The following is a 22,075-nucleotide window of genomic DNA, read 5'->3' as shown; positions in this document are numbered from 1 at the left end:
AGGAGTCTAATCGAAGACTAATTTAGCCTAGTTAATTTAATTTAAAATTTCATTAATTTCAAAAATGCCTGCGTCCAACCGGAAAGGCAACAAGCCTAAGGCTAAAAATAATTCAATACGGAATAAATCACAATCCGTTATTCAACATTTTTCTAATAACATTCACGATCTTATAGAATATGAATGTAAAAATAAAAGACAACGGACGGATTTCCCTTCCGTTGATCCTATGCCGTCTAACAATATTTACGAGATTCTTCCTGAATCCGATTGTAGCGACATAGAAGAAAATTCTTCAAAAATTCCCAAAATGGACGCTTGTCGTTCTGGGAAGAAACATCAATCTATGCCACCAGTGACGGTGATGATTTCCGACTTCAAAGCATTCCGTACTGAGCTTTCTACTTTTCTCCCGGAAGTAAAAGTCTCATTTCAAATCGGACGAAGAGGAGAATGTCGAGTCTTGGTGGATGGATTGGAAGATTACGAACGTCTTATTCGATATTTGTCCGAAAAACTTCATAAATTTTATTCATATGATATAAAATCAGACAGACCCTTCAAGGCTGTCTTGAAAGGATTATCAAATGATCAAAGTATTGATGAAATTAAAAATGAACTAAAAGAATTGCTTGGTTTTGCCCCTTCCCAAGTAATACTTATGAAAAAAAGAGCGAATGGTACTTCTAAACCACGCTCTGGAATTTCCCATGAACTTTACCTAATACACTTCAATCGAAGTGATGTAAACAATTTGAAAACTTTAGAAAAAGTACGTTTCATTTCCCACATTAAAATTCATTGGGAACATTATAAACGGCATAATCGTATTGCAAACTTAACGCAATGTCGTCGTTGCCAAGGCTTCGGTCATGGAACCAAAAATTGTCATTTGGATATACGGTGTTTGAATTGTGGTAAATCGCATTCGAAAGACGTTTGTCCAATGAATGAAACCACAGATAAATTTTCATGTTCAAATTGCAATGGAAATCATAAATCCAATTATTTGAAATGTCCTGTCAGGGAAAAAATTTTAAACGCTCGTTCGCTTCGACAACAAGTCAAATCAACGACCTTAAATTTACAGAAAATACCTGAAAATTCTACTAAGGCACCTGCCAATTCGTCTTCTAACGAAAACAATTTATTGACAGGTAGATCGACCTCGTCATCATCTTCTTCTAATGTCAGTTATGCTGGTATATTAGGTAGAAATCTATCTCCTATTTCTTCTAATGTAAATAATCAAAACACAGGACCGCCTTGCAGTTCTTCTTCTAACGAAAAAAATTTATTAATAGGTAGACCGGCCAAATCATCTTCTTCTAATGGCAGTCTACCTACAAATATTCCTTCAATGCCATTCGCTTCTTTAAATGAAGTCGATTTAGGCGATATAACTGAAAATAAAATGATCTACCTACAAGATCAACTTTTTCAAATGATCATCCAAATGAATTCGACTTCACAACTTTTTGAAGCATTTCAAATCGGATGGAAATTTGCAAATAATATTATAATGAATTTAAAATTTAACAGTGATGTTAAATAATTATTTGAATATTTTAAATTGGAATGCTCGATCTTTGAAATCGAGTGAAGATGAATTTTATAATTTTCTCAAAGTTCACAAAATTCATATTGCCATTGTGACAGAAACTTTTCTTAAACCAAATGTAAAATTGAAAAGTAATCCACATTATGTGGTTCATCGATTTGACAGGTTTACTGGAATTGGTGGTGGAGTTGCCATTTTTGTCCAACGGCAAATTAAACATCGAATTTTACCTTCTTTCAATACTAAAGTTATTGAAAGCTTGGGAATCGAAGTTGAAACCATTCATGGAATTTATTTCATCGCTGGAGCATATTTGCCATTCCAATGCACCGGCGAACAATTAAATTTCTTTAAAGGCGATTTGCAAAAACTTACAAGATATCGATCGAAATTTTTCGTAATAGGGGACTTAAATGCTAAGCATGTCCAGTGGAATTGTAGGCAAAATAACAGTAATGGTAAAATACTTCATAATCAACTCTCAGCTGGTTACTTTACAGTTCTTCATCCCAGTAATCCTACTTGTTTCTCTTCCGTGAAAAAACCCGTCTACAATTGATCTGGTTCTAACAGATCAAAGTCACATTTGTAGTGAACCGATTACTCATGCTGATTTTGACTCAGATCATCTTCCTGTAACATTCAGACTTTCCAACGAAGCTATAATTAATCCAATTAGTTCTATTTTCAACTATCATAGAGCTAATTGGTTGGATTACAGATCTCACATTGAAAATCATGTGGATCATGAAACTATTTTAGAAAATTCTGCGGACATCGACACAGCAAGTGATAATTTGAATCATTATATTATCGAAGCTAGAAATCTTTCAGTTCCCAAAGCTCAAACTAAATTAAATTCTCCTATCATCGATGACAATCTTCAACTGCTCATTCGGTTGAAGAATGTTCGTCGACGACAATATCAACGTTCTCGTGATCCTGCTATGAAAAACATAGTTAAGGATTTACAAAAAGAAATTAAACATAGATTTACTCTTTTGCGAAATGAAAATTTCGCTAAAGAAGTTGAACAAATTAAACCATATTCTAAACCTTTCTGGAAACTTTCTAAGGTTCTTAAGAAACCTCAGAAACCAATTCCTGCTCTCAAGGAAGGAAATCAAATACTTCTTACGAATGGCGAAAAAGCTCAAAAGCTAGCTCAGCAGTTCGAGAGTGTCCACAATTTTAATTTAAACGTTGTGAGTCCTATTGAAAACAAAGTCGCACTGAAGTATGATCATATTTCAACCCAAGTGTTATCACACGATGACATTATTGAGACGAATTTTGATGAAATTAAATCAATTATTAGGAAACTCAAAAACATGAAGGCTCCTGGTAATGATGGAATTTTTAATATTCTTATTAAAACTCTTCCCGATGTTGCCTTGAGACTCCTGGTTAAAATTTTCAACAAGTGTTTTTCATTAGCTTACTTCCCAAAAAGATGGAAAAACGCTAAAGTAATTCCTATCCTAAAACCTGATAAAAACCCAGCAGAAACATCAAGTTATCGACCAATTAGCTTACTTTCTTCTATCAGTAAACTTTTTGAAAAAATTATCTTATTAAGAATGATGACTCATATAAATGAGAATTCAATTTTTTTACCAGAGCAGTTTGGATTTCGTCATGAACATTCAACTACTCATCAACTTGTCAGAGTAACGAACATGATAAAATCAAATAAATCTTCTGGGTTATCCACTGGAGTTGCTCTTCTAGACATAGAAAAAGCATTCGACAGTGTTTGGCACAAAGGTTTAGTAGCAAAAATGTCTGATTTCCAGTTTCCTATTTATTTGATCAAAATGATTCAAAATTATTTAACTGATCGTACTCTTCAGGTTAGCTATCAGAATTGTAAATCTGAATTGCTACCCGTACGAGCCGGTGTTCCGCAGGGTTCGAGTGTAGCTCCAATCTTGTATAATATTTTCACTTCTGATCTTCCAAATCTACCCGTTGGTTGTCAGAAATCGCTATTCTGTGACGACACAAGTCTGTTAGCCACAGGTAGAAATCTAAGAGTGATCTGCAGTCGCCTACAAAGAAGTTTAAATATTTTCAGTGATTATCTGTCAAAATGGAAAATTAAACCAAATGCAGCAAAAACGCAATTAATTATCTTTCCTCACAAGCCAAGAGCTTCTTTTCTTAAACCAAACAATAATCACATTCTCAAATTGAATGGCTTGGAATTGACATGGTCTGATCAAGCTAAATACTTAGGTTTAACGTATGACAAAAAAAACTCACTTTCAAGGATCACATTGAAGGAATCCAGGCAAAGTGTAATAAATATATTAAATGTTTATATCCTCTTATAAACAGAAATTCTAAGCTCTGTCTAAAAAAACAAATTGTTAATTTATAAACAAATTTTCAGACCAGCCATGCTTTATGCGGTACCAATTTGGTCAAGCTGTTGTTCCACCAGGAAGAAAACGCTTCAAAGGATTCAGAAGAAAATTCTGAAAATGATTCTGAAGCGTCCTCCCTGGTTTAGTACAAATGAGTTACACAGACTCACAAATATAGAACCATTAGATGTAATGTCACATAATATTATAAGCAAATTCCGACAAAAATCGATGCAATCTTCAATTGAATCGATTCGCTCTCTGTATTAGTTAGTAAGTTAGTATATAAGTTCCTTTTCCCCATTACACAATACAAGTAGGTTTAGAATTTTCACTACACAAAAATCTCAGAATTGCGGAAGCAAATGATGTCTTCATGGTAATAACCAAATCATATATATATAACAGGGCTGAAAAGTCACCACTTGTGGCTGAACACCCAATTTAAATCTTAATAATTTAATTTTAACTCATATTCCAATAAATAGTTATTTAAAAAAAAAAAAAAAAAAAAGTAAGCGCGAGAGGGTATTTACGTGTATAGTGGTCAAAACGTGCGCGTGAGTGTGTGGTAAGGAAAGAGAGGGCGAGAGCGCGTCTAATGAGCGGGCTGCTCGTGAGTTACCTGAGTTCTAAAGATTGTTTTCGCTGTTCTTGTTAATGGTTCCATATAATAAGTCATGCGTCGCGATTTGAATGTAGGTCTCGTGTTTGTAAGCATACGTTGTTGGTATCAAATATCTGCTTCGTATGTGTTATGAAGCTTTGGTCGTTTCATGACCTCGTTTCGTAGGCGATGTCATAATATCGTTGAATTTAGTTGCTGATTTTGAGTTTACCTTTATGTTTATAGGAAACGTATGTCGTTTGAAAATATCTGGTTCTTTCTAAAGTCTTTTGGGAAATGTTTCTTGGGAAAGTATGTATAGATGAAAGTTTAAGATGTTCATATTACATTTGGGAGTATACGACTTTTCATATGAATCTGATTTTGCAGAAAACGGTTGTAAGTAGTTTAAATAAATATAATTATGGAATTGCTCTCAACTCGAAAATTCTGCCATCATCCAAAAACGAACCGTGCTAAAATCCGAGGTAAAATATCATGCTGTACACAGTCTTTTGGGTATTTAGAAACAAATGTATGTAACAGTATAAAAAAACGTGTGTTATGTTGCACCCAAGCATTTCCTTGCCAGACAGCGCTCAAAACTTCTACTGCTGGAATAGGGGAAAAAGTCGCTTACACAAAAATTTCGATATCTCCGTTAAAAATGTACGGATTTTATCAATCTATGGCTTGTTGGATAGGTATTACCGTGCGAAATTCAAGTCTAAAAACATATTCTGTTTTCAAGGTCAATTGTGACAGATACTGTCAAAAAACTGAAAATTTTGACATAAAACTTCGTATAACTGAAAAGTAAACTACGGATCTCAAAACCATTCAATAGATTTCAGGGTGACGGGGAGATCTTTCATTTGCGATTAGTTTGATCAAAATCGGTCCAGCCATCTCTGAGATCTCGACCTCTCAGTTGACAACACACATACACACACACACACCGAATCTAACGGACAAATAGAATGCACACATTCTACTATAATCGAAATCATTTATACAAACAAACATAAATTCAGAACAATGGGTACCAAATCAATTGTAAAATTGTCAGTGGCGTTATATAATAATACCGTTCATTCTTCAACTAAATACACACCGAATGAAATACTGTTTAATCAAAACAATATTGTAAACCCAGAAGAAATTATAAGAGATGCACAGAAACTTTTTTCAAAAGCAAAAAGAAATATTGAAAAATCACAAGAGTACATTTCTAATCAAAATATAAGAAGAGAAGACCCGCCACCAATCAATGAGGGTCAAGAGGTTTACGTTATTCTTAATATCCGTACCAAGACTCAAGCAAGAGCGAGCAAGACGAACTCTAAATCAGTAACCGATCGCACATTTATGAACAATAATTTAGTCAAACGACATAAAATAAAATCAAAAGACCAAAACGAAGTTAACTCTATTTTTCCTCTCACATTACGCCTTACAGACGCTCTATTTATACATAGGAATTATCATCATTATAGCAAAAGTTTCATGTCAAAATATGAACATAAGAAACCTTAACACGGACCCTATATTAGTGCATAAAATAAGACATTGTAAAATACAGACAGGAACCATAAGAATCATACACCCAATCAACCTTACTGATATAGAAATAACAATCAACCAACTAACAAGTATAGTTTACCAAAAAACACAGAACGACAGTATATTGAACTAAATTAGTAAACATAAGATACGCGAACTATATTCCTACTTTCTACAAATCAAACCAACGACTCATAGGAGCAAAAAATGGAACACCATTGGCACGGTATGGAAATGGATCGCCGGCAATCCAGATGCCCAAGACTTAAGAATCATCAACAAAACACTAAATCAACTCATAAATGAAAACAACCACCAAATCAAAATAAACAAGCAAATCGGCAACAGCATCGCAGATTTAACGTCTAAAATGCACGTCACAAACAGTAAAATACTATCCAATAGGGAAATACATCTGGTAAGATCAATTCTGAACAACCAAGTAATGCAAACAGATATACCCGAAGAAGTACTCAACTTGGTAACCCCAAAAATAGCAAGCAGAAAAAATACATAACTGTACATACTACATGTTCCTGAGTTGGAATCCGAAGTGTTGGAAGAATCAGTGATCATCCGAATTTATCCAGTAATTCAAAACAACACGATCATAAAAGACTATCCTCAGTTCATAATCAAACAAAATAAACAGCTCTTTACTACATCAAAACCCGATGATTACGTTCAACTGAATACCTACATTAAGGAATTTGAGAACTCGTGCATTTACCCATTCGTTATTGGCGAAGTACCGCATTGCCTTTTATAGGAAAAGAACGAAACTTCAGCAAAACTAATTACCGATAATCAAATTCTAATTCAGAATGCTCAACACTCCGAACTACACTCAAACTTCAGACCAAGTGATAGATACTTGTCCGGGAGGTTAGTACTATCATTCTCAAACAATCACCTACATGGGATATAATTTTACATCCAAAGAAAAAATTAGCGATATTGAAACAATCCAAGGAGCCTTGCACGATCTAGTTATCCATAAACAAATTGTAAAGACGCACGACATTGCAAAAATAGAAAATGTAGTGCTTTCCAACAGAAATAACCTAGATAAGTATCCCTGCAACAGGAGACCGATCAAACATGGAAATGGAGCCTAATAGGAGGTACATCACTATCTTCATCATTGTTACTAATCACTCTGTTTATTGTCTATTTGCACCTGAAATCAACTAAACACAAAATCTCCAAGTTATTTAGATAAATGATATGGCTATAAATGATGAAAAAATCATAATATTTGCAATTTTTTTTTAGCACTAAGCAGTTCAGTTTGAACTGCTCTGCACTGATGAGTCAAAGACGAAACCTAAAAAATATTAAAAACGGTTGTGTGCCCTACCACAAAATTTGGCTAACCCCTAAATGACCAAACCTGCATCGGCCAGAAATAGTCGAAAACACGTTTTCGTTCCGCACGTCAAAAAAGACATTGCACTCCGTTGCAAAACAAAAAGTGTTCTGTAAGTAGCAGAAACTTCACGTCTGCTTAGCGGTTCAAATTGAACTGCCGAGTTTAGCACTAAGCAGTTCAATTTGAACTGTTCTGCACTGATGAGTCAAAGACGAAAAGTAAAAAATATTAAAAACGGTTATGTGCCCTAGCACAAAATTTGGCTAACCCCTAAATGATTGCAAGAATGTTTTGAAGTCAATCGAAGTAGAAATCTTGGGTCTGTGCGCTGAGCTCTTACTTCTTCGCAGTATGAGAACAAAAATGAAAAAGGTCCATACAAGGCAAAAATAAATGATTTTTCAAATGTGTTAGACCCTACCCACCCCTAAACAACTAGGGGAACGTGCAACTTGAGCCAAAAGGTAAAAGTTAAGTTGCTTAAAACTTACCAAAACACAGCTTCCCCTGACCCATCGGACTTTCGAGGTCCGAAATCGTTTAGTGCAGCAAACAATGGGAAATATACGACTGAAAAGGATACATCACGCAGCATAGTAGCTCCTGTACCCTTATACAACCCGATGATTCCATTCGTCCTTACCAAATCCATGGCAATTTGAGTTGCAGAAGGTTTGAGAATTGATTTACTTGCATCTTTAGCCTGAAAACATATAAATGCTTCGTTATTTAAAATAAAAAAGTAAGGGTATGTCAGATACATAACTGGATGTCGTGAATACGAATAAAACTTTCACGCTTTCTCATACTTTCGAATATCATTTAATTGATCGATTGTGTGAATTGTGCATGCTTTTCTCCTTTTCACTGCAAGAGTTTGAAACGATGCACCAAAACTAAAGTACGGATTAGTTGCATCAAACATTCTGACACAGAATTCAATATTACGAAATAATCAGTGTAGTTTTTTATAATAATAGAATGGTGGTTCTGAAAATAACTTTTTATGAAGAAATTCATGATGGAGAGGGACGAGTTGACTTTTTATTCCAATGAATACCGCTGACTACCGTCAAGTATTTCCAGACTGAAAAGTTGTCCGTGCGTCGTACTGGTATGGTTGGTGAAGGTATTGCGTTCACAATCGATTACAATCTTCCAATAAAGAAAATATCAATTCACTGGAATTAGGAACTGGACCGGAGTTCAAGAACTATATTCAGAACTTAGAACAGACTAAGAATTCAGTTGCAATCTAGTTTTAGAACCACAATTTTGAAACTGAACTCAGTTCCTGAATCTAGCACAAGAACTCGGTGCTGCGACCTTAGCGTTTGATGTTTTTAATCACGCAGTAGGTCTTCACCATGACGTCAGCTTTCATCCAACGCACAAGAAGAAATGATCGATTTTCGACCACAGTCCCCCTTTTATACGTGTTCAGTTGAAGATATGTGCCTGACTACCTCAAAACCATCGTCCTTGGGCGAAAATGCCAAGCAAAAGAAATAAGTTTTCCACATTGTTTTCAAAGTTTGAGAAAACTTAATTTTCAAACTGTTTGTGGTTATCTCACAGTATTGACAAAATAATCCTAAATTCCTGATCATATTTTTGATGAAATGGTGAAAGAATTATGTTGCTGCCGTTAATACAAATCGAGATATTCACGATTAAGTTCTACCCATTCTTCCATATGGCTAATTTTGAAAAGGCGCCCATAGTAAAGTAATTCGTATTCACGACGAAAACCTGTGTTAATCCACATAGGGGTGTGAAAATCGATTTGGCCATTTTGAACAAAAGTGAGTTTAGATCCTGTTTGCAGTTTTTGATCACTATTTTCAATTCGTCCGAAACCAGATTCAGATGACCGGAATAGCCGAATTAAAAGAAATCTAACAAACGAAACGAACCAGCGTTTATGTTACTTTTACGCATATAAGTCATGCCAAATAGCATGAATCAACAACATAAAACATGTAGTAGTATTATAATATAATAATAATAATAATAATAATAATAATAATAATTATTATTATTATTATTATTATTATTATTATTATTATTATTATTATTATTATTATTATTATTATTATTATTATTATTATTATATTTATATTTATTATTATATTTATATTTATTAGTTTTGTTTTCGTATTTACGACATCCAGTCAAGTCTACGGCGCGAAATATACGTCGAAGAAAAACTAATGTTTATCATTGTATGACTAGTAATACGATATGTGACCAGCATCATATGCATTCAACCGCCAACTCGAGCCAATAATAATAATAATTGGCCAGTAATATGATCTTAAATTGAACTATGTAAAGAATTTTATTGTAAATATCTATTACTGATATTAGGTTTTTCTTAAGAGTTATAGAGTTCTAACCTTAAGGTCCTTCGCCTCTGCGAGCCAGAAAAACTTTTTGACTCTATGTGTGGGGTTTGGAATCGATCCCAACGAGCTGCGTGAAAGGTCTTAAGTTTTAAACATTGCTAAATTACTTCCTTATCAATTTTCCCTCAGCTACTGATAAATTATATACCTGGTTTAGTTTAGTTAGACATTGGTTTTTCGAACCGGATTCGCGGGACTAACCCAAGCCAGAAATTGAAGCGCGTGAGGAAATTCACATTTGTGGTAAGTGGTCAAAGTTTATTGACCACCGGCCTCTCCAGATTTGCCGTATCGCAGTTTGTTGCAACAATAGGTTGCCGTATACCTTAGCTGTTTACAGCTTGTACAGTGCATTATTCGCGGTACATACAGCCGAACAGGTAGACGAACTCCACTCATTACCAAATAATTTGGAAGTGCAGATCCGGCAAAAGTCACGCGAAACTATTCCGATTGGTAAAATTTCCCATCAATTGATTTGGAGTGCAAATGATTGCACTCAAAAATTTTCACTGGTTGAAGTTCGGTATTTTTGAAGCTACTTACCCCGTCCTTCATCAGATCTTCGATCGTCAGACTTTCGTCATGGACCACACCGTTTATCTCCACCACATGAGACGGGACGTACACGGGGTACTCCCTGTGCGTAAATTGTTTGGCGAAATCTTGCCATTTTATTGGAAATTTTATTGCCGAGTAGTGCTTTGTCAGGTCCCGGGCAATATTCAGGACTCTGAGAGACTTCGATATGGGCCGGAAGTATACCATCGACGGACCCTCCGAGCCATCGTCTTGGTGAACTTTTCGGCGAGAGGGCAATATCTCCGAGGGAGATGTAAATATCGGAGGGGGAGATGGCGCCATTTTTAATTCAGAGTCGGTTTCTAATCGTTTTTCGTTCATTGAAACTTCGCCTTCCTCCTACACTCCCACTGTCACATTTATTCATATATTTTAGTACGGGAGTACAGGAGTCTCCCGCACCTGAAATAAGATAGAAAAATGAAAGTGTAAAAAATAAAATATATAAATAGTAAAAGTAATTAGAAAAATTTAGAAAAAGTACTTAACAGTTTGAGCCGGCAATCTGTTAGGTGAGATGATCCTTCACTCCTCCGTTGTGGTTCAGTGTGACCAGTGTTGGTGATTGCCGAAAATTTGACAGAAGCTGCTATATTGCTATCTATATTGTATACAACATTTTCAATCCGGTAGAAGATGCTACAAGAACTCGAGTCTCTCAATGCATGAACCGTGAGAAAATTTAGCTACATTGCTTCGCTCCACTTCATACTCTGAGTATTCACGCCCCTAAAAAAAATTTACAGTCTGATAATGATCGTTGCTGTGTGGAATTTCCCAAGAGAGAAACGCAAGTTGACATTTATCGCATAAAATCGAAACGATGATTCAGCTTGATGATTCTCATACTGGGTTGAAATATTTCAAAACCCTTGTGTGGAGCATTCACAGACATTTTCATAGACACAACTTATACAAAGGTTATATGCACATAGCTAGAATAAGCGGCAATAGTAAAATGATTCTATCGCAATTGTCAACTGCCTGTATAGAATCGGATCCAGAAACGAGAACAAGCGACCGTTTGTTGCCACAGCAGCGTGCTAACCTTTGATTCTTAGAAATGTCATCGAGAGAAATTCGCTCTCGCACTGGTGTCGATTCTATGTTAAATGAGCTATGCCAGGTTTTTATTGTTGCGAAAATTTCGTTTCTCTTTGATGGCACTGATTCAATCGTTGAAGAGTTGCCAGTGAACGTTCTTTGATACGATAAAAGCCATCCTTGAGTGTGACCTTGACTCAGGATTGTTCGGTTGCTGCGATGCGGATAGCAAAGAATAGATATATGGTATTGTCCGCTGCTGCCCGAATATAACACAATAGCGTCCACTGTCGATACCGATGCGAAGTCGGTGCACAGGAGAACTCACTTGCGGGGATGCTGCTTTTACCACTACGGTGTAATGCTTATACTACAGCTTTAGACAAATTCGTTTTGCCGATGTCGATTATAAAAAAAAACGCGTGTGTTTACTTCGAACATTCGGTTACGAATGACAGCTCCTCTTTGAAACATTTTTTGTTATCGTTTCGCTTCAACAGTGCACCCCACGACGTCACGTAACTGTCCGATTGTACATCGACGATCCCAAATGGCTTTTTCGCGTCACCTTGCAATGCTTGTCATCAATAGTCGGCAACCAAGTATGTATTTTCTGTATTGGCTCACGTTTCATCGATGATAGCTCGAATCCCACGAAACAGCTCCTTCTTCAAATATCTTTTGTTCGATGCACTTCGATGCATAATTGTCCGATTGTACATCGACGATTTTAAATGGATTTTTTTGCATCACCTTCCAATGCTTGTAATACATAATGCAACTTGTTGATTGTTGGGATGTGGTCTTTGAAATGATGAGTGAAGTTAGTCGTCATTGTTGAATTTAGAAGAGCTTGATTGGTGCTCATGTTGGACAGTAGAAATCCTTTCAATATACAAAAGTCATTCTCAATATCGGTGCGAATCTGAATGTGCTCCTCAAACTTATTTGACTTGTCCAACATCTCTATCTCCGTCAATGATTCAAAAATTCTTTGTTGGCTCTATCCAGTGCATCCAGTCTTATGTGGGCTTGATTGGAATCTCGACCATGATTATATTCCGCCTTAAAACTCTCTCCCACATTTCGAACAACACACACTCGTTTACAAATCAACAGATTTCCAATCCACTTCTTTTCTGCCTTCCTACTCATTTTCACTCACCACTCGAATCACTTGCGAGTATAACGGAGACAACACGAGAATATTCAATATCGTTTAATTCATCCCGCTTTTCGCGAAACGGATGACGATAAAACACAAAATTTGTTTGATTGAATTCTTCCCGTCACGCTGTGCTATTTCTACACGAGTCGGAAACGACGGAAACACTGCAAATATTTGAGTGATTAAATGCTTCCCGTCGCGTCGTGATGTGCCTACTCGAGCACGAAAGAATACCGACGTGTGTTCTCAACAATACGCGAATCCGCTATAAATGTAATCGGCAGAATGTAACAGATTGCAAATCGATTAAAGTCCACCCCCACGCAGTATGTAAATAATTTTTCGTGTGATGATGTATGTACACGTGCCAATTGTAAACTATTGAAATGACTTTAATACTCATGCAATAACATCAATTGTTACCTCTTCAAATATTAGCACGAATGCTGGTGGTCTATTGTACAATACCCTTTTGTGTGAAAAGATTGAATAGGGTAACTTACGGTGTTCAATAAACTTTGACCACTTACCACAAATGTGAATTTCCTCACGCGCTTCAATTTCTGGCTTGGGTTAGTCCCGCGAATCCGGTTCGAAAAACCAATGTCTAACTAAACTAAACCAGGTATATAATTTATCAGTAGCTGAGGGAAAATTGATAAGGAAGTAATTTAGCAATGTTTAAAACTTAAGACCTTTCACGCAGCTCGTTGGGATCGATTCCAAACCCCACACATAGATTAAAAAAGTTTTTCTGGCTCGCAGAGGCGAAGGACCTTAAGGTTAGAACTCTATATTAAGAAAAACCTAATACCAGTAATAGATATTTACAATAAAATTCTTTACATAGTTCAATTTAAGATCATATTACTGGCCAATTATTATTATTATTGGCTCGAGTTGGCGGTTGAATGCATATGATGCTGGTCACATATCGTATTACTAGTCATACAATGATAAACATTAGTTTTTCTTCGCCGTATATTTCGCGCCGTAGACTTGACTGGATGTCGTAAATACGAAAACAAAACTAATAAATATAATTATAATAATAAATAAAAATATAATAATAATAATAATAATTATTATTATTATTATTATTATTATTATTATTATTATTATTATTATTATTATTATTATTATTATTATTATTATTATTATATTTATTATTATTATTATTATATTTATATTTATTAGTTTTGTTTTCGTATTTACGACATCCAGTCAAGTCTACGGCGCGAAATATACGGCGAAGAAAAACTAATGTTTATCATTGTATGACTAGTAATACGATATGTGACCAGCATCATATGCATTCAACCGCCAACTCGAGCCAATAATAATAATAATTGGCCAGTAATATGATCTTAAATTGAACTATGTAAAGAATTTTATTGTAAATATCTATTACTGATATTAGATTTTTCTTAATATAGAGTTCTAACCTTAAGGTCCTTCGCCTCTGCGAGCCAGAAAAACTTTTTGACTCTATGTGTGGGGTTTGGAATCGATCCCAACGAGCTGCGTGAAAGGTCTTAAGTTTTAAACATTGCTAAATTACTTCCTTATCAATTTTCCCTCAGCTACTGATAAATTATATACCTGGTTTAGTTTAGTTAGACATTGGTTTTTCAAACCGGATTCGCGGGACTAACCCAAGCCAGAAATTGAAGCGCGTGAGGAAATTCACATTTGTGGTAAGTGGTCAAAGTTTATTGACCACCGTAAGTTACACTATTCAATCTTTTCACACAAAAGGGTATTGTACAATAGACCACCAGCATTCGTGCTAATATTTGAAGAGGTAACAATTGATGTTATTGCATGAGTATTAAAGTCATTTCAATAGTTTACAATTGGCACGTGTACATACATCATCACACGAAAAATTATTTACATACTGCGTGGGGGTGGACTTTAATCGATTTGCAATCTGTTACATTCTGCCGATTACATTTATAGCGGATTCGCGTATTGTTGAGAACACACGTCGGTATTCTTTCGTGCTCGAGTAGGCACATCACGTAGCGACGGGAAGCATTTAATCACTCAAATATTTGCAGTATTTCCGTCGTTTCCGACTCGTGTAGAAATAGCACAGCGTGACGGGAAGAATTCAATCAAACAAATTTTGTGTTTTATCGTCATCCGTTTCGCGAAAAGCGGGATGGATTAAACGATATTGAATATTCTCGTGTTGTCTCCGTTATACTCGCAAGTGATTCGAGTGGTGAGTGAAAATGAGTAGGAAGGCAGAAAAGAAGTGGATTGGAAATCTGTTGATTTGTAAACGAGTGTGTGTTGTTCGAAATGTGGGAGAGAGTTTTAAGGCGGAATATAATCATGGTCGAGATTCCAATCAAGCCCACATAAGACTGGATGCACTGGATAGAGCCAACAAAGAATTTTTGAATCATTGACGGAGATAGAGATGTTGGACAAGTCAAATAAGTTTGAGGAGCACATTCAGATTCGCACCGATATTGAGAATGACTTTTGTATATTGAAAGGATTTCTACTGTCCAACATGAGCACCAATCAAGCTCTTCTAAATTCAACAATGACGACTAACTTCACTCATCATTTCAAAGACCACATCCCAACAATCAACAAGTTGCATTATGTATTACAAGCATTGGAAGGTGATGCAAAAAAATCCATTTAAAATCGTCGATGTACAATCGGACAATTATGCATCGAAGTGCATCGAACAAAAGATATTTGAAGAAGGAGCTGTTTCGTGGGAAAAAGCCATTTGGGATCGTCGATGTACAATCGGACAGTTACGTGACGTCGTGGGGTGCACTGTTGAAGCGAAACGATAACAAAAAATGTTTCAAAGAGGAGCTGTCATTCGTAACCGAATGTTCGAAGTAAACACACGCGTTTTTTTTATTATCGACATCGGCAAAACGAATTTGTCTAAAGCTGTAGTATAAGCATTACACCGTAGTGGTAAAAGCAGCATCCCCGCAAGTGAGTTCTACCTGTGCACCGACTTCGCATCGGTATCGACAGTGGACGCTATTGTATTATATTCGGGCAGCAGCGGACAATACCATATATCTATTCTTTGCTATCCGCATCGCAGCAACCGAACAATCCTGAGTCAAGGTCACACTCAAGGATGGCTTTTATCGTATCAAAGAACGTTCACTGGCAACTCTTCAACGATTGAATCAGTGCCATCAAAGAGAAACGGAAATCTTCGCAACAATAAAAACCTGGCATAGCTCATTTAACATAGAATCGACACCATAGAACCACATAGAACACATAGAACCAACACCAGAGAGCGAATTTCTCTCGATGACATTTCTAAGAATCAAAGGTTAGCACGCTGCTGTGGCAACAAACGGTCGCTTATTCTCGTTTCTGGATCCGATTCTATACAGGCAGTTGACAATTGCGATAGAATCATTTTACTATTGCCGCTTATTCTAGCTATGTGCATATAACCTTTGTATAAGTTGTGTCTATGAAAATGTCTGTGAATGCTCCACACAAGGGTTTTGAAATATTTCAACCCAGTATGAGAATCATCAAGCTGAATCATCGTTTCGATTTTATGCGATAATTGTCAACTTGCGTTTCTCTCTTGGGAAATTCCACACAGCAACGATCATTATCAGACTGTAAATTTTTTTTAGGGGTGTGAAATACTCAGAGTATGAAGTGGAGCGAAGCAATGTAGCTAAATTTTCTCACGGTTCATGCATTGAGAGACTCGAGTTCTTGTAGCATCTTCTACCGGATTGAAAATGTTGTATACAATATAGATAGCAATATAGCAGCTTCTGTCAAATTTTCGGCAATCACCAACACTGGTCACACTGAACCACAACGGAGGAGTGAAGGATCATCTCACCTAACAGATTGCCGGCTCAAACTGTTAAGTACTTTTTCTAAATTTTTCTAATTACTTTTACTATTTATATATTTTATTTTTTACACTTTCATTTTTCTATCTTATTTCAGGTGCGGGAGACTCCTGTACTCCCGTACTAAAATATATGAATAAATGTGACAGTGGGAGTGTAGGAGGAAGGCGAAGTTTCAATGAACGAAAAACGATTAGAAACCGACTCTGAATTAAAAATGGCGCCATCTTCCCCTCCGATATTTACATCTCCCTCGGAGATATTGCCCTCTCGCCGAAAAGTTCACCAAGACGATGGCTCGGAGGGTCCGTCGATGGTATACTTCCGGCCCATATCGAAGTCTCTCAGAGTCCTGAATATTGCCCGGGACCTGACAAAGCACTACTCGGCAATAAAATTTCCAATAAAATGGCAAGATTTCGCCAAACAATTTACGCGCAGGGAGTACCCCGTGTACGTCCCGTCTCATGTGGTGGAGATAAGCGGTGTGGTCCATGACGAAAGTCTGACGATCGAAGATCTGATGAAGGACGGGGTAAGTAGCTTCAAAAATACCGACCTTCAACCAGTGAAAATTTTTGAGTGCAATCATTTGCACTCCAAATCAATTGATGGGAAATTTTACCAATCGGAATAGTTTCGCGTGATTTTTGCCGGATCTGCACTTCCAAATTATTTGGTAATGAGTGGAGTTCGTCTACCTGTTCGGCTGTATGTACCGCGAATAATGCACTGTACAAGCTGTAAACAGCTAAGGTATACGGCAACCTATTGTTGCAACAAACTGCGATACGGCAAATCTGGAGAGGCCCATCAGGACAATCTCTGCAGAGGAGCACCTGAAAAGTGTTTCTACTGCGGGGAGATTCCTCATGAACTATCGGTGTGCTCTACGTACATACAGCGTGCGGAAAAATTGAAGTATTCCATGAAAGAACTTTCTTACGCGGAAATCCACTCCATCGAACCCGTACCCGTTTGCACTCAGGTTGGTTGACGGAAGGCAGGTTGACGGAAGCAGGAAAAGACAAAATCTGGCTTCTCCCAAGCTTCCTCGTAAAGGCCTCAGACTGCCACAAAATGATCAAACAAAAACGAAAAAACGCTGGCTCAAACCCGAAGCAAACACCTCCTGGTTAAAAAAAAATAGAAATAATAAGGAGTACCATGCACTTCCAGGGCAGCAAAAACCTGAATGACCAAAAATCACAACCAGAAAATCAAACAAACGCTAGATTGTTGAAATTTACTGATATCTTGGACTGGATTTTAAGGTGAAATGTAGCGTCATAAATTGCGCGCAAAATTTCGTCCGCTTCAGTTGAACGAACCGTCGCACAAAGCATAACAAGAAAAACCAACACATAGAAACCAGAACTTTTTTCAGTGATTGAGCGTAGTGGACCGCTTCTTATGTTGGTTTTGTAAAAAAGACTGGACGTAATGGTTTTTTGAATCCTTCACCTTTTGAATATATGCTAATTCAATCGTTATTGTTGTGATTACTCTTACAATACAGCTATGAATCATTAGTAATTATGAATGACTAACATAAGGTTATATATATATATGTATTGACTAACTTGCTAATCATGTATATGCCTGAGTTTAGTAGCAAGCATGGATCCTGCTTCAAAAGAACGATTAAAGACAAGAGAACATTCAAGTATTTTCGATATCTTTGCCAGTAGTTCGCCAGGCCATATGTTTGTATCACAGGTTATATAAAAGTTATATTTTAAAATATTCTACATGAACGATAACACTTGGCTTGTATTCATTTCATTCAATAGCCTGTCCAGGTTGAAGTTTTAGTTTTGCTATAAAAATTGCTACAATCTAAAATTATACCTATTATATGATACTACCCAGCCAAGCATTATTGCTTTAGCAACATCAATGCATGAGCTCAATAGAGTTGGACATTTTTAGCATTATAAATGACAGCTACGATTTCTTACAATACCCACTTTATTGTGTTCAATTCGTTTTCATTTCATCACGAAACCCAATGATGCATAAATTCGCGTCATTGGACCGTATGAATAAAACGTAGCATGTTTGAATTTCGGCAGTAAATGCTACATGTGGATCACGTTCCTGTCAAAAGCAGAGACTTTACTGCACAACAACGTTTAAATATGTAGTATTTACTACAATTTTTCGGTAGGTAGCTCCAGAGGTTGCTACTCGTTTGTTTGCTGATAATGTGAAGTAGAATAATTAAAACCAAACCAAACGTGTTTTACTCTTTGGACTATGTTTTTGAGAAGATACTAAAAACAACAGACTTTACTACATTTTATTCATACGGCCCATTATTTGATATGTAATTTTTGCTCACGATATAATGCCACCGAGTCCACCGTGCATTTCTCACACCACCTCAATACGAAAGGCCGCAAAAGTATATGTAAACTTTTTCACTTCAACTTTTTCATTTTTTTTCTGCTCTACTGCCAACAGTAAGGACATTTTCAAAACAGTTGTCTGAACAATGGCCCCTCAATGCAGCGATCGTACCTTTGATGTATATTTTACCACTGAGAATCAAAAATATGATCATTGTGCTTCAGTGGAATTTCAGAAGTATCTTCCCAAAACTTGATTCTTTCAAAAACTTAATACACACTCGTAATTGTATTCTTCTTAAGTGAAATTTGGCTTGATTCTAACATAAACCTCGACTTCCATAATTAACAATATTGTCCGAGAAACACATGCATTCTGAGCATGGTGATTAGACGACATCACGATTCAGCTACATGGGTCTTCCTCAGGGCTCATGCTTAAGCCCCCTTTTATACAACGTTAACGTGAACAACATTGATGAATGCATCAACACATCCTGCACGCTAAGACAACTTGCCGACGACAGCGTTGAGTTTTTTTTTATATAGCACCCAAAGCTGCCGATCTACAAGGACCATTACAAGATACCCTCGACAGCTTGTCAACATGGGCTCTTCAAATGGGTATCGAGTTCTCTACGGAGAAAACTGAGCTGGTTGTATTTTCAAGGAAGCGAGAACCAGCACAATTATAGCTTCAACTAAGGGGTGAAACCATAGCTCAGGCCTTCATATTAAAATATATCGGGGTCTGGTTCGACTCCAAAGGCACCTGGGGATGTCACATTAGGTATCCGAAAAAAAATGCCATAGGAATGGGAAATGTAATCAACTCATACGATTTGTCTTGAAGTGCTGGCGGGTGCCTTACCATTGAAAAACCAATTCTGAAATCTCTAATATCGGCTGCTTCTCCGATGCGACATCTTGAATCCGATGGTGATCTATTTGATGTGCTTGCATTTTGACTACATGGCTCAGAATATAAATCCTTCTTCGCTTGTTCCCAACCGTGTTCATTTCGTGGATACTTCTAATTCTACAGTGTTTTTGACACATCCATGAAAGAAGAAATTCGTGGAATTCCGGATCCTGTACTCTCTCAAGAGATCACAAAAATGTTTAATAATAAGTTTAAAGAAGTTGACTGTAATAAAATGTTTTACACTGACAGATCACATCTCGACGGGTCCACTGACTTCGGTATATTCAATGTAAATTTCACCGCTTCCTAAAAACTCAGTGATCCAGCTGTAGTTTACGTAGCAGGACTAGCTGCAATTCAGTACACCCTTGAGACCATCGACACTCTGCCCACAGATCATTACTTCATTGTATCGGACAGTGTCAGTTCCATTGAGGCTCTCCGTTCATTGAAGCCTGCAAAGCGCTCACCGTATTCTCTGGGGAAAATGGGAGCGGGTCATTTCTCCGAAAGTCGAGTCGCCGAAAGAGTCATTTCGCCGAAATGGTCATGTCTCCTGTATAACTGATGTGGCGCAGCTACATAACCGAAGCCAAGTTGGCTCAGCGGCACAAACCCGCCGATGCGACGCCAGCTGAGCCGGCCGCCGACACGCCGTCGGAAACGAGAGCCTCTTGCATACAAACCTGTAACGGCCTCGTTTGCCGGTCTACTCAAAGCTAGGATTCTTTACTTTAGTTAAGTCCGAACGAGCGGTAGCGAGGTCGGACAGCACATGAACCAAAAGAATGTGTCGTAGCCGCATTAGACTTTTTTTCTTCATTTTCACTTAATAAACGAAAAATACCACATACATTTGCCTGGTAGATCTACAAATGCAATTGCTTTGATGCTTAGTTGCTAATAGTTAACAAGTTTTCTCGGGAACTCCGTTCTGGGGTTTATTAATCAATCTTTATTCAAGAGTACAAGAATCAATCTTTATTCAAAATGTACAATTGTAGGTCAACAAAATGGGCGTTAACGCTATCTTTCATTAGTCTTTATTTTAAATCACGATTTTAAGACTATATCAAGATTGCGCGAAATGGCATTCGGCGAAGAGCCCATTCCGCGAAATGCCATTTGGCGAAATAACCCTTTTGGCGAAATGGCTTTCAGCGAAACAGCTTGCGGTGAAATGGCTTTCGGCGAAATGTCCTTGATCCGTATCAGACAGTCTCAGCTTCATAGAGGCTCTCCTTTCACTGAAGCCTGGAAAGCACAGTATTTCCTGGGAAAAGTACCGAAACAATTGAGTGCTTTATCCGCAAAACCATACCAGATTACCTTGGCTTTGGTCCCCTCACATTGTTCCATAAGGGACAACGAGAAGGTGGACTCGTTAGCCAAGGTGGGCGTACTAGAAGGTGATATCTACGAAAGTCCAATCGGTTTCAATGAATTTTTCAGTTGTCGCTAGAAAACTCTGCCCAGCTGCAAAATACATAGAATAGTGGAGTTCGGGAAGATGGATGCACTCAATAATTCCATAGGTATCGACGAAAGCTTGGTTACGGGGGTTAGACGTAAGCCGAGACTTTATTCGTGCAATATCAAGACTTATGTCATTATGTATTCAGCGCGCATCTTCGTCGTGTGTGGCTCGCTGAGAGTGGTGTCTGCGTTTGCGGTGAGGGTTATCATGACATCGAGCATGTTGTTCTTACGTGTGTCGAGTATTGTGATACCAGGTCCCAACTCATAGGTTCCCTTCGGACCTGAGGAATACCACCCTTCGTACCAGTCCGCGACGTCTTGGCAACTCGAAATCTTCCTTATATGACTCTCATCTACAACTTCTTGAAAACTATCAATGCTCAAATTTAGTGCTCTCCTTATCTCTTTCTCGTCTACAGCTCTACCGCACTCTTTTTTACGTTCCTGAATGTATGGCCTGTAAAAACGATGCTTCGGAGCATGTACCTGCATTGAACTGACTGAGTTGAGGGAAACTACGTCACATCAGCGTTAGAGCACGTCAAAAAGGCATCCCAGCCAAGAAAAACGTGAGGATCTAGGAAACTCAAAGTGTGCCACAAACGAATGATATATTTATATTTTCCACCCTCCTTACCTTCCTTTACTAACTCAAGGGAAATATGCCGCCCCTTAATACGGCATTCCTTTTTCTCCTGTAACAACAAGACAATTGGCCACGTTAAGCCAAAGCAAATGAGCCAAATAAAATTTTATTTGAAAAAA

The 22,075-nt window shown here is 37.3% G+C and overlaps 1 protein-coding gene across 5 annotated transcripts in view; it reads right to left on the bottom strand.

Moving 5' to 3' along the window:
• Nucleotides 1-22,075, bottom strand: part of LOC131433743 (mitochondrial glutamate carrier 1-like) — a 461,990-nt gene that overhangs the window by 144,341 nt on the left and 295,574 nt on the right. For all 5 annotated transcript variants that reach the window (XM_058600327.1, XM_058600328.1, XM_058600329.1 and 2 more), the window contains one exon: nucleotides 7,964-8,175. In XM_058600327.1, the coding sequence (XP_058456310.1) occupies nucleotides 7,964-8,175 (212 nt within the window). The remainder of the gene's footprint in view (nucleotides 1-7,963; nucleotides 8,176-22,075) is intronic.

This window comes from Malaya genurostris, chromosome 3 (assembly GCF_030247185.1).
Source record: "Malaya genurostris strain Urasoe2022 chromosome 3, Malgen_1.1, whole genome shotgun sequence".
Classification (NCBI taxonomy): domain Eukaryota; kingdom Metazoa; phylum Arthropoda; class Insecta; order Diptera; family Culicidae; genus Malaya; species Malaya genurostris.
This window is presented reverse-complemented; position numbering and strand designations above follow the sequence as displayed.